General features: G+C 32.8%; 1 protein-coding gene across 2 annotated transcripts in view; it reads left to right on the top strand.

Moving 5' to 3' along the window:
* LOC145290257 (uncharacterized) overlaps positions 1–15,293 on the top strand; it is a 48,350-nt gene that overhangs the window by 25,748 nt on the left and 7,309 nt on the right. The window contains exons 4-5 of one of the 2 annotated variants that reach the window (XM_080136472.1): positions 9,695–9,855; positions 13,503–13,666. In XM_080136472.1, the coding sequence (XP_079992598.1) occupies positions 9,695–9,855; positions 13,503–13,666 (325 nt within the window). Of the gene's footprint in view, positions 1–9,694; positions 9,928–13,502; positions 13,667–15,293 lie in introns of both variants that reach the window. The other variant, XM_080136471.1, reaches the window with a different exon arrangement.

The raw sequence follows: 15,293 nt of genomic DNA, 5'->3' as shown, positions 1-15,293 counted from the left end.
TGTATGGGGCAGAGACTTTGAGAACATATAGAAGGCATCCCAAGTTATTAGAAATGTTTCACCAAAGTTGTATTTAGAGAGTACTTAATATTAACTGGAGGACTCTAACGCATTGCACTGTAGTTCTTGAACAATCAAATAGTACTAGTATTGAAATGAAAATCATTCAAAATCAGATGGGTTGGACTAGAAACTTGATTAGGATGTAAGACAAAAGACTTCCTAAACAACTGCTTTATGACGAGATAGATAGGGGTAAAATACCGCAACATAAACCAAGAAAAAGGTCTAAGGATTATCTGAAAAACAACTTGAAAATGCAAAAGATTGATCACTGTTGAAAAAAAAAAAGTTTTAATATTTTTGCAAAGCAGCATGTAGATCTTGTTGAATTAAAATTGTTTTAAGAAAGCAGGAAGAAAATATAATGTCATGAAAATTACATCAGGAACTGACGTGCACTGTATGTGGCAAATACTTTTTGTCAAAAGCTGTTTTTTTTTAATCATTTGAAATCACACAATCAAAGACAGGAGATACGAGGCTTATACAGCACATCTGGCAACGCTAAATTGTCATCTTTGTTGTCTAATCTGCAAATCTAAAAGTGGTCCGATACGACATTCGAGGATTCACAATATTATCATGCGATCACCTTTACAAGAAGGAAAGTTTTTATGTCACATATATGTACTTTCATGTAAGACTAAAGCTGGGTTAAAAAATCACCTACGTGGACACAGACGCACAGCACAACTGAAGAGATGGCAAACTTCTGTCAAGAAGTAGCAATCATAATCTTTATATATATTTATGTATGTGTATTTGCGTATATATATGTATGTCTGTATGGGGATATATGCATGTTTATGCGGGGTGTATATGTACGAATATCTTTGAGTTATATACAAATATATCTAAAATACGAGAGAATGAATTATACAAAATTTTTAATTGAATTGTCTCCCTTTGACTGAGCCGAGTACCTAGATGTATGTAGAGACTTGTCCTCTTAAAAACTTAATTAAAGTATATTGATTTATTTGATATGCAACTATGCTTATATATATATATATATATATATATATAGTCAAGCTTTAAGCATCTCTGATTGAACACGGCATAGTTATTCTTTTTTTTTTTCGATTTTTCTGGATATCTTTTCCATTTGCCGAGCGTTTTTTTTTTAATTCGACTGTTATATAAAATGGTGCCCAAAAGTTGTTGTTCAGCCATATTCTTCTCAAGCGTTTTTTTTATCGGTGCATCAAATTATCATCAGGAGCGATTGTTGTTGTCGTGTTCTTTTTATTTTCTTTTGGGCGGCATTTTAGACAACATGCAAGCTGAAAAAAAGACTGCCCACAAATGGAAAAGATATCCAGAAAAATTGAAAAAAGAATTACTCAGTCGTGTTCAATCCGACAAGCTTAAATAATGATTTGCTCCCAATAACTATATATATATATATATATATATATATATATATATATATATATAAAATTACAATTAAAATTACCAAAATGATCCAAGATGGTAAAACTAAAGTATATTACAAATATTAAAGAATTAATATTTATAAAGTAATCTTAACCAGATGTAAAAGCTCGGTAAAACTAAATAGGAGATAGAGCTTATAATAGGAGCAAACTATTATTATTTATTAACTGTTTTGCTCATATATATATATATATATATGTGTGTGTGTGTGTGTGTGTGTGTGTGTGTGTGTATAACTAATTCATTTACATAAATTTATATACGAAAATATAAATTTATGCGTAAATTTTAAGTATTTACTTTAACAGTGCTCAATACGTAGGTAGAGCTAGTTAGTAAGTTATAAAATATATATGGCGATTAAGCTACACTGAATATTCCGCGTTTCATCCACTCTAGGATTCTCGCATAAGCCTGAAGAATCCTAGAGTGGATGAAACGCGGAATATTCAGTGTAGCTTAATCGCTATAAATATTTTATAACTTACTATATATATATATATATATATATATATATATATATATAATGGGAAGAATTAGTTTCGACTTTTCAACTGATGTTAACCCTTTTTTAGATATAACCATTTTCACAAATTACAGAAAATAAATATTAGATAAATAATGTAAGAGTAATAATAATAGTAAGTAATTTCCGTGTAGAATTAAAAAGAATAAAACACTTTAATTCATACGTTAGATAAAACCTGTCTAGGTTTGCAATATGAACAAAAATGGCCGCTGGAACAAACCCACGATATTGAATGGTCTATGAACTTGCTTCTTGCAGCATTATATTGTCATGCATACTTTCTATTTAAGCAAAGAATTTCTAATTTTTCTGAAGAGCATATGCACGGCAAGAGACGATATTGATATAATAATAACCGCTTGTTTCTGCACAACGAAACAAACCTGGAAGTTTTTTAACCTTTAAAACTATACAAAAAACTATTTAATTTTATTTTTTATCATTCGTAGAAAACTATTTATTCAGTAATTAATTTAATAATTTGCAAGCACTGCATCAACTTTCTCTCTCGAATTCACCATAGTACTAATGGTAATTTAAAGGATCATCAGTTGTTTACCATGAAACACTGTTCCGGGGATTTAAAAACAGTACATTAAATCATAGCTCCTCAGCAGTTTCGATCAAATACCACCTCCATTAATCTGAAGAAGAAAACATGTTACAGATATTAGATCAAGTTTCCTATTCTTAATTAATTTGGTTAGCCTATTCATGTTATAAAAATGAATTCTTTATCTGTGAGATTCATCTGTTTCCAAATTCAAAATGGATATATTTTTTAATTTACCAGTCTTGTATTTATAAGATTAGGATTAATCCATTTGACTACTTATCACCTCCTATTATGATTAGTACTTTATATATTTACATTCTTATTTGTTTAAAATTAAAAATATATAAAGATTAAAAATAGTTATGAATATATACATTATTTTATATAATACACTTTGTACATTACTTATATAGTTGTGGATTTCCCTTATTAATATATTCTGGTTAATTTTATACGATTCAAAAGCACCGAGATAACGAAAAGATTCTTTATTTAACTGTTTAAATATTTTAGCTTTATCACCACCTGGTTTTATCATCCTCATTACTAAGCTAGAAACTGGGGGTATAAAATTTATAAATTTTAAAGTATCGCGAGCTATTCTCAAAAACTCTTAAATAATGGTTCTATAAAACATAAAAACAGGGCAGGTACTATTTGAAATAGGAAAGAGTTGCTTTTATCAAATATTTTATAAAGAAAAATCCCATCCTCAGTTTGTATATTTAAATACAGAAATTTAGCCTTCTGTCCTCTATATTCACAATTCAATTCTAACTCCTTTGGATATATAAGATGTTTTGAGTTTTTTTTTTTCGAATTCATCGTTATCGTTTATACATATAAGATCATCTATAAATTTCCTACACACCCATGAGAATAGTATGTTTAGATATATCAGTTTTTATTTGTTATGACATATATATATATATATATACTCGAGTCTATGTTAATAGAGATTTGCCCTAAATAGTGCAAGATTCAATCCCGTTGGGATGCCTATTGTTTGGAATAATATTTTATTTCCTATTTGAAAATAACATTCTTTAATAAGCTGACTTTAAAAATACCTTTAAAAACACAAGTTTTGCTGTTTTTATTTTGACACCAGAAAGCTTTAGAGTTTGAAAAGTCAATACATTTACCTTTACCACCTTCAAAAGATAAATCTACAGTATCATTTAATTCTTTTATAAGTTTTTCATGTGGAATTTTAGTATATAGCGTACTAAAATCATAAGTCGCTATATATTTTGCTTTTATTCTGGAGTTTATTTTATCTAATTTTTCTTTTACTAGTTGTGAATTATTAACCACCCAAAATACATTTATTTTATTGTAGAATTTTCTTTTTTTGGTTGTAATTATTTATTTGATTTATAATTAATTTAAATATTTTAGATATAGTTTTACTTAAAGGTTTAGTAATGTATGTTTTTGAACCCATAATAAACCTAGCGCTAACTGGATTTTTGTGCATTTTAGGTATTCAATAGACACATGGAAGATTTTGTTTTGTTTTCCTTCTAATTTTAATTTTAATCTTACTTTTTCACTAATAATACTATTATTCAGAATAATGGTATCTAAATTAATATTACTTACTTTATAGGTATCTGAAACTTTACACATAATCGCTACTTCTATCAATAAACGTTGTATATAATATGTTTTACATATGAAAGCTATATTGTTTGCCGCTTTATCACTAGGAACTGCTACAAACCTATTTTGAAGTATTTAAGTTACTCCAGTATTTCTGAATTTCTAAGAAGAGGATTAGTTTTTTTAGAGCTTTAATGTTTTTAATATGTATAACCTTTTCATTTATGCATTCAAGTATATTATTTTTCCATGCATCAAACGTACGACTGTGCTAATTTATATTTAGTTACCATAGACATAATACAGCCTCTTAATGCTATATTCTATACATATATATATATATATATATATATATATATATATGTATGTATATATGTATGTATATATATATATATATATATATATATATATATATATATTACCATTTTATCTGTTCAGTTAAATATGTTTTGGATGCTGGACCATGTTTCCGATCCAGCAGCCTCGTCAGACCTTATATATATCTATAATATAAAGCTGACCGTCTATGTGCGTGTCTGGTCACGAATAGGCTCCTATATGGTTGACTATTATAGAAAACTGATCGCATATAATGATAGAAAATGTATCGAGACACAGGAATCTGTATGTTTGATCTGGCATAATGATGATTCATTAAAATTGTGGGGTCTGCGTACGTGCCTGGTCCACAAAGTATGGAAATAAAAAATTTAAAAATTAAAAATGTTTTTGATATAGATGTACATAAGAATACTTTGATAAGTATGTTTTAACTTAAATAGGGATGGTATAAATAAAATTGTGGGGTCTGCGTTCGCGCCTGGCCTCAATAGAATGGAAATAGGCACAAACTTTAATAAAGACTTTTCATATCTATCTGCGTAAGTCTACTTTGATAAGTATGTTTCAGTTTGAAGAAATATGGCATAATAAAATTATGGGATGTTCGTTCGCACCTGACCTCCATAGAATGGAAATATGTCACAAAGTTTAACAAGGGTTTTTAATATAGATCCACAGAATATTGTGATAAGTGTTTCAGTGTGAACAGGTATGGTATAATAAATGATGGGGTTTATCTATTTTATTTTTACTTTCATCATATTTTGCTTTGGTGTTGATACCCCCAAATTCGAAGCTATCTCTTTACAAACTTTCCTTTTCATAACCTATCATACTTTCATAAATCAGAGTCCATTTTCTGTAGGCTGTTTTTGAACCCAATCAACGATTTTTGCTAGTATATATATATATATATATATATATATATATATATATATATATATATATATATATATATATATATATATATATATGCCATCGAATCACAACACTTACCGCTATTCTACTTCATTCGAAAATTCATAAATTGTGATGTGTATTTTAAGATATTTTTCTTAAATAATTAAACACAAGTAATCATGTTCCCTTATTATTATTATTATTATTATTATTATTGTTGTTGTTGTTGTTGTTGTTGTTGTTGTTGTTGTTTCCATGTAATGTAATGTATTTTCTTTAAAATTAAAGCATAAACATAAGGTTTAGTATCAGTGGAATAAGGACTCAAGACATAAGGTTTAATTTAATCATATTTGGATTTATCCTCGAACGATGCAACATTGTACCTGTAAGTACACAATTTGTCACCTTTTTAAGGAAAAAACAAAATCTGTTTTTATTCTCTTCTGACTTAAGGTGAATTTGTAAAAAGGCCTTTCTTATATCGCCAAGAAGGACATATTTATTTTTCCTGAATCCCAGCAATAAATCCAATAAATTAGCAGATAAGTTCACGCCCATGTAGGCAGCGTCATTAATTGACGCCCCCTCTCGACGTTTTAGGGAGCAGTTGAATACGGGACGAATTTTTGTCGTCACTCCAGTCCCCTCCTTAATAACGGGTCTATGTGGAACCCAAATATAATTTTCATACTTTCCAGGCAGGACGAAAAACTGCTCTACTATTCCACATTCCTCATAATCCTCAAACACTTGGAGGTACTCATTATACATTCCCTTTCATTTCTAAGGAATCTGCCACTCTGTCCATTACGTTTAAGGAAGTCACAAAGTTACTGTTTACCAGTGGGATCCTGTCATGATACCACGGTAAGTCTACGTGATATTTGCCACCCTCCCATATGATAGAGTTTTTTAAATCTTCTATTTTTTTCTTGTCCACAGCCGACAACTTAGCATCTTCAATACCTAATGAATCGAGACTGAGCAGAGTGTCAACCCCATGCTCGACCGTGGACTCGAAAAAGAAAGGCTTCAAACCGTCCTAATAAGAGAGTGTCGGATTTAGCACCGAATCGATTAAATAACTGTTGGATTGAGGAAGTGATTTTACTATATAATTGAAGGGGGGGCGATTCTACCTCATTCGAATCTTTTTAAAAAAAATGTCGGCTCTCGCCAAACGGAATTATGAATTTTCCATGGCACCATGCATTTCCATTAAGACACTCAACTAGCTTTAGATTATTTAACTTGCTCAGATGTCCAATCCAATAATCCCCATAAAGGTTGTTCCATTCAAATTCTTATATCCGGGATATAGCCGGAAACATTCCTGAGATAAGTTTTCGACAACTTTATTGAAGTTATTCACTTCAAATTTTAAATTTAATTTTTGAGAGATAAAGCTGCAAATTTAAAGGGGTTTCGATTCCCCAATTCGATCGATATGTAGCACTCCTTCAATCTTAAGGAGTCACTCCCGATAAGCGTGTTCACCCCCATATTAACCTTCTTGTGGTTTATGGGTTTTTCAGAACACAATTTACTGAGAATCTCCTGGGCGAAAAACGAATGTTTTGACCCAGTATCTATTAAATAGAAGAAATATACCGGTTGTCCGTGTGTTTTCATAAATATTCTGATGACGGGAAAAATACTATTCCGCGATTCAGAATATATTGTTTGGCCCACAAAGGATTAATTTCTTTGGGACACATGGCGGTAAAATGGGTTCTCAACCCACATATTACACACGGGTAAGGAAAACCTTTACTACCACGACAAAATGCCTCTGCATGCTCACCCAAACACCGAGTACATAAATTTAACTATTTAGCCCTTCGACACTTTGCTTCGAAGGTGCAAAACTTACTACAGTTCTTGATTGAATGATCTGTAGCTTGGCACAGTTTACAAAATAAAGTGGCCCCTCCTTCTCTCATGGAAGAAGACGCCATTTTGGCTTTCATCTTGGGTGGAAAAGGCGCCATTTTTGGCGCGCAAATTTCCCGCCGAACATCGAGCGGGGCGGCTAATAAGTATTCCATTACTTCAAATACATGCGACATAATATTATTTAGTGAAGGGTATCTTTCCCCACTTCTATTCATCAACTCTCTTCTAATGGCATTACGACACTTGGCAAATATTATGTGAGCTATCATTGCTCCTGAGGCGCTACTCTCAGTAAAAAATCAGTCCCATAGGACTTGTCGAGCTCAGTCAAATTTCTCTTAACTTTTTCGAGAAACGACTTCAAAATTTTAAAATCCGTTATAACAGACGGAGCAGGAATAATTTCCTAAAATATCTGATTTTTAATCAAATCAGGATTCAAATGTTTTTCCCTTAACAATTTTAGGGCTATATCATAATTATCTGTGGTTATATCTAGACTGGAGATTACGTCAAACACATCACCCTCTAGTTTCGATTTCAGCACTAATAATTTGTCCGCTTTATTTAAACTTTCCATGCAAAATTCGAATTTGTTCAGAAATGTTCTTAACGAAAATTTCCCTATGCAATGACTCTGTCAATTTTAAGTCTACAGAGTCGAAATCTGACATACAGGCTACTGAGATTTGGGAAAATCTTTGTAATCCGTTTCCGGGCAGAAATTTGTCTGTTAAGACGTCAAAGTTCAACGATTTGACCTTTGAGAACTCTACCAAACTTCTCCGACAATTTTGGTATAAACACTTGAAATTTTAGATATAGGTTCCTTGGGCATGGACCTAACTTAATAACTTGATTTGAGCCCCAAAAAGTAAATGTTAAGGAGGCATAATAGGGATCAAAGTTTTAAAAAAATTGACCTCTGCGGTCTCTACTAAATTACCCAGACAATTTCAGGTCTAAACATTTGAAAATTTACATAAAGGGTATTCAGAGATAGTGCTAGCTTTATCATCAGTTTGGGGCGAAAATTTTTAGTTACCAATATATAAATGTATGTATGTATGTTTGCATGTCTGCCTAAAACTTTCGACAAAGGCGACGGATTTTACCAAGATCAGTATCATTTTGAAGTTAGACCTTTCAGACGACAAATATCGAAAAATTGGCTAAAAGCATCAATATTTTCACCTTCAACTGGGCACTTTTCTACAGGGGGGTCGCTTTTTTCGCTGATATTTTTGAGAGTCATCCTCTCCTTTCGATTGTCTACTCTTCCGGTTTGGTGGTGGTCGTAACAGCAAAGACGTCAGGTTTTCCCCCGTTCTTTTCCTCCTTTACAGTACGGGTTCGAGCCTTCCTTCCTACTACCACTTTTTTTTCACAACCCACACCTCCAAACACTCGGGCAACGCCAGGCTAAATGCTAGTATATATATATATATATATATATATATATATATATATATATATATATAAGGGAAATTGTCTGTGTGTGTCGGTGTGTGTACATTTTCCTACCAAACTACTCTGTCAATTTTCAGTCTACAGACTCAAGATTTGACATAAGCGGTATTGAGATTTGGGAAAATCTTTTTAATCCATTTTCGGCCAGAGATTTGGCTGTCATGAGGTCAAAGTTCAACGACTTGATCTTTGAAAATTCTATCAAACTCCTCCACCAAACACTTGAAATTTTTGAACAGGGGTCAAACCTTTTAATTTAATTTGAGCCCAAAATAATAAATGTTAAGGGGTCAAAATTGGGACCGAAGTTAAAAATCTCTACCAAATAATTCAGCCAATTTTTGGTCTAAACATTTGAAATTTTATATAAAGTGTATTCAGACATAGGGCAAGCTTTTTAATCGGTTTTTGGCCGAAAGCTTTGCTACCAAGGGATAAAAAAAAAATCCAAAGATTTGACCTTTGCGGTCTCTAGCAAACTATTCAGCCAATTTTGGGTCTTAACATTTAAAATTTATCATAAAAGGTATTCAGACATGCAGTAAGTAGTTTAATCAGTTTTGGGGCGAAATTTTGGCTACCAAGATGTCAAAGTTGAAAAAGTTGGCCTTTGCAGACTTTATCAAACTCCTTTGCCATTTTGGGGGTCTAAACACTTGAAAATTTAGATCTAGGTTACTTGGACATGAGTCAAACTTTGTAATATATATATACATATGCACATAAACTTATGAACAGTACATAGGGCCCGAGCAAAGTCGAGCTAAACTGCTAGTATATATATATATATATATATATATATATATATATATATATATATATATATATATATATATATATATGTTTCATTTCTTCTATTTTAATATTTCTTTATTTTCCTTTTAAATTTCCAGGTGAAGCTGATTGCAAGAAAAGACAACAATACTGTTGTGCGTATAGTTTTCAATGGTGAAGGTTCAACAAAAGAAAATTGGTTCTCAATGTCTCGCGTTTTGGAATCGCCTTGGACCGATTTAAAAACAGCACCGTGTAACGTTTTTACCATAAGAAACTCGTCAGTTCTATTTATTACCTCTCACAACATACTTTGTTTATTGACATTCCTGTTTGTCTGTGCGTTATTATGGTAAAATATAAATGAATTTTTTTAGGAAGTGTACGAGGGTCGTTCTAAAGTAAGGCCTTCATTTTTTTGTAACGGCAAAACTAAAACGTTGACGTGCTACGAAGACAGGAGTCATACCATTAAAACGAGCGATTTTTGTGCTCCAGAGTTTATTTTCTACATTGACACCATTATTAATGCACATTTAACAACATTTTTTTGCCTGTGTTGTAAAAGATAGGAACGCGCTTTGTCACTCACATCTCTGTCGCTACGCTGAAATCGACGAACCCATCTCCTAACTGTGTTGACATCAACTGAATCGGCTTTTTAATCGTTCAACAGGCACTAAGAAATGTTGATGGGCTTAATTTTTTTTGCATGAAGGAATCCAAATACGCATCTCTGATTCTGGCGAATTCCATAACAGTTTGCTTTCTTAGATGTCAATATATGCAACAGGAAAATGAAACTTTCAGGTCATAAATACATAAACTCAGTCATAACAATACAATTTGCAATTCCTTATTCAGGCGGAATAAAAAATAGGAGGCATTACTTTTGGAACGTCCCTCGTAGTTTGAAGAGTAAAAAGAAAAATCATTGCTTACTGTAACAATAAAGATCAAAATGAAGACTTTCTCACTTTAAAGCACATGTCGGGCAGCCATTTTTCTCTAAATATAGAACTTGTATTCGTAACTAGATTTGTTATAGTTCGCATTCATTACTTATTTTAGATATAGGTCACCTATATGTAGGAGTAATTGAGGAAGACAAATAATTAAATTTCAGACAGCGAATAGAAAGTGAGTGAGAGATAGATAGAGAGAGAGAGCGAGAGAGAGAGAGAAAGGGAAAGAGAGAATTAAAGTTTAAGATTTATCGTCGTTGGTTAAGCTTTTGTTAAAAGAAGTTTTACCTTTTTTAATACAAACATTTATTCTTTTAATGTATAAATTGTCAATTTAAAAGAAATGAAAATCTCACAAAATACAAAACATGAATACACAGATTAAACCCCGTAAAATATTTCATAAGATAGAACTCAACCTATCTCTGTAAATGCATTTTTACAATTATTTCTAAATTGTATTCATAATCGTTACTAACAACGTGACCAAATAAATTATAAAATTACATAAACACATAATTAGCAAAAAATGCAAATGCATATCATATTTATTTTACTATAGAGTCGCCATTTATGAAGACCTGAAAGCCACTTGAGGATACGGGTTAATGAGTGTAACATGGTCGGTAAGGCGAGGATTGGTCACGTTTGAAATTGTACAGAATTTAATTATTTAAAAGAATTGCTTAACAATAACTTTGCATTCGACTTGAAAACGACCTATAATTAGCCTGAAGCAACCCCCCACGGCGTTGTTTTCGACAGTCGCGTAGTTCTTGGAAAGAAACTTTACTCATGAAACCTTTGTTTAGTTTTAAGCACAGGCAGAAAGTAAAGAAAAAACATAGCAAGTAATGTAAAATGAAAAGATTAAGTTTCTAGGATATGCATTGTCCAATTTCTACTGTACACTATTTAACCCTTATCCTCGAGTGGCCTATTGGCCTTGATAAGTGGTGATGCCTATGTAAAAACAAATACGACTAATTAATAACACAGAAAAAATACGCCATGTAGTAGATTACACCACTGAACGGTAAAGCTGAATGAGGCAGAAAATATATGGAGACTTCCATAACGGTAAAGGGAATATGGAACATAAAGAAAAGTACTATGATACCAATAATTACATTCACACACTTGTCTACGTAAGAGCACACGTGGAAAATTCTAAATGAGAAAAACATATCGTAATCTAATTGAACATAACACGATAAAAGGAAAATTAAAATTATATAAAAAAAAAGATACGTGGTCTAAGCAATAGTTATAAGTGCAGAAGTAGAGAGTGTGAGCCACCTGACATCCATCTGTAAGATTCTGTTTGAGGCCGGCTACCATACAATGCGAAATATTTGGAGTTTGTAAAAATCTATACTGGACCGTCTGTGAAAGTTGAATATCGAATACATTATGAAGACCTTGAAAAATATCAATCAGCTGTTAGAAATAAGTCATACACTACTCATTAGAACTAAGCAATTCTTACAGTTACGTACCTGGGACGTGGATATATCAATCTTGAGAGTGATATGAATCTTGGAATCTTGTATCTCGTTTTCCTTTCTTTTTAATATAAGAAAACTGAGATATAAAGATATTGAAATATTATTAGATTGTTGAAAATGCGTGCGTATATAATGACCGAGTTTTCACATATACGTTTATGAATGTTTGGCCATGTGTTTCTATTTGTATTTACCTTTGACGGACATATACGACCCTTACATAATACCTCTCCTTTTTTATTTTTTTCTCCTTCCTTAATCTCAGCTCGTGTCAACTTTCGTTACAATTTCTAAAACACTGTATTAGAGAGTCCTTAAAACCCCCTCCTCAATCGTTTCTTGATATCTCTTCTTTTCGTTATTTTAAGTGCCTAATATCGACCAGATACGTTCAAGTGGCCTGACAACCTAAATATAGCTTAAATAGAATTATATCTCACATGCATTTAATTCTCTGGTGGGAGGTTACGGGAATTTTCCTCCCTTATAGGTGTTCAATGTTTTATTACACTTTTAACATTCTTAATAATTTTAATCTATATATGTATGTATATATATATATATATATATATATATATATTTTGTGTACAGAAAGTTGTTAGTTGAGACAGGTCATTGGTACCGTCGGTTTCAAGCCCGATAATAAGGCCCGTTTAAGGTATCCTTATCGAGCTCTCTTCAGCCAATATTCGTCTATCTTATAACCGGAAGTGTGAAGTATATATACCTCGCGAATCCACGTTCAAATCTCGTTTTGTTTAATCCCCCCCTTTTTTTTTTTTTTTTTTTTTAATTTTTCAATTATATATATTTTTTTTTAATTTTTCAATTATATATTTCAATTATATATATATATATATATATATATATATATATATATATATATATATATATATATATATATAGGTTTGAGGTGTTCAAAAGTCAGAACTAATGAAGACAACGAGTTTGTTAAATAGTACTCAATAAGAAGAGCAAAATATTTGTTTATTATTTGAGGGTAAACAGTTACGTATGGTCGCTACAAATAGCCATCTGTTTCAGAAAGAGACTTCATCAGGCTACCTGGAACCTTTTTTTGAACAGCTCCATTTTTCTTTTTTAATTTCTCTCTAATCTATCCCATTTTTCATTTTTATTTTCGGTGTCGAGAGGTTCCAGGTCGCTTGATGAAGTCTCTTTGACTGAAACAGATGGCTATTTATAGCGACCATATATAACCGTTTACCCCAAATAATATATATATATATATATATATATATATATATATTAATTTATATAAGAAATTTCTCACCAAATAATATCTAAAATTCTTTTCTTACTTGCTTTTAGTAAGTGGATTTGACTAATTTATTTCTAAAATGTTTTAATGCAAAGGAAAATATAACCGAATCGAACTTTGCCTATTTTTATGCTTCAAAAACTTAGATTTTCATATTTTAATCTATATTCAGGATTCATAGGAACTTTTACATTTCCTCAACTCACGGTGGATGTCCATATGATTCGGGTTGGTTAATGGTGACTAAGCCTATTCATTACTGCTCATACGAAAGCAACGGACTATACCCCCAAATCTTGCACTCAGGCAACCCAACATATACCAGGTGGAGCACAGGTAAGTTTTTATATTTAGTGAAATTATCGTTTCACTTACAAACGGCAGTTAACTGTGCGGTAAGATTCTATGGTTCTGAATACCAGAAACTGGGATTCGAATAGTGCGGTTGCATCATCGTTTTTTTTTACACCGTGTTCACCACTTATCAAGGCCCGGAAGCCACTCAGGGATAAGGGTTATTGCAATTACAGTACGTTAGTATGGAGATTTGATGAAGTGTTTACTTAAGGGGGCGGTTCATTAGGAATTTGTTTACGTTTGACTTGAAGACATCCAAGTTGTAGTCAGGTGGGAAGCAGTCAGATGGAACAGAGTTCCACAGGAGTGCAGTTCTAAGAAAGAAGCTTTGTTCATGGAATCCACGTTTTGATTTAGGCACAGATATAGAGTGGGGGAAATTTTTCACAGTGGATTCAGCTAGACGGGTGTTTTTCGTGAAAGATTGGTGAGGGGGGACTGTTATGTAATGGATGGATGGGACATCCGAGACACAAACTGTGGGAATAAACTTCCTTAAAAAAAGGAGAAAATATTTTAAAGGTGGGCATCGAATAATCGATTGTCCACCAGTCGAAGCGAAAAAATTAATTACGTCGTAAACAGAGAAATCGGACGACGATTTTTTTGTTTACAAAAATGAAGGTTGTGGTGAGACGCATTTCTAGCTGAAACGTGACATTCCTTGCACTATAATGGAGGATTGGAATGTCATATGAAGCTGGCAGTAGGTGGCGACTCACGTGTATAAACAAATTCAATAGTCGGTCAGCTGAAGAGAAATGGGTTACAGTGTCTCTGGGTCAGATGCAGAAATGCATTTGTCAACAAAAACTGAAAACGTGACCCGGAAATGCGTGATCCATTATCGATTTTGTGTGCATGTTAATTTTGTTTCAGCCGGCAACGTTGTTATGACAAGCGGTTGACAGCTGACAGCAAGTAAGAGGAAAAAATGCGCGGTCAAGGGGGAAATAACTCTGCTGTCTTGGCAGTTGCCCTGACGACCAAAGTCCTAAACAAACTAGACGATCAATAAAAGTCGGCTGGTAGGTTTTATTGCAGCAGGGAACTTACTAACTACGACCGTTCCCAACCTGGGGTCCTGGGCAACGTAACAGGACCAGAGATGGGAGTTCAGACGAGCACTTTCCATGGAAATAATGATAAAACAAGGATAGGCTCGCAACGTCTCTTCTGTGGGAGAGAGGTTGCAGGGTAGAGAAAAGGGCATCCCCCACTAAGCCACGAAGTCTATTTTGTACTTTGTCAAGGCAGGATAGGCTGTTTTTAGCAGCTCTTGCCCAGATATGGCAGAAGTATTCCATCATTAGACGTACTTGACTTTAATATAGATAGAGAATTGCATGAGTGAGATATCTTCTGGAGCGGTAGAAGGATCCCACCATCTTTCCAGCGACCTTGGCAACAGACTTGATGTACGTGTTCCATTTCAGATCAGGAGTAAAGGTCAAACCCAGAAGCTTGTCAAAACAAGGGGCCTCTTCCAGACGAGAGCCATCCATCCCAATTGATGCAAGATGGGGATCAGAACGTTGATGATGTAAGGATAGGAGCTTGGTTTTAGATGCATTAAGGTAACCAGCCGCGTCTTCCCCCACTGAAC

This window comes from Euprymna scolopes, chromosome 2 (assembly GCF_053919585.1).
Source record: "Euprymna scolopes isolate OS-2025 chromosome 2, ASM5391958v1, whole genome shotgun sequence".
NCBI classification, from domain to species: Eukaryota; Metazoa; Mollusca; class Cephalopoda; order Sepiida; family Sepiolidae; genus Euprymna; species Euprymna scolopes.
This window is presented reverse-complemented; position numbering and strand designations above follow the sequence as displayed.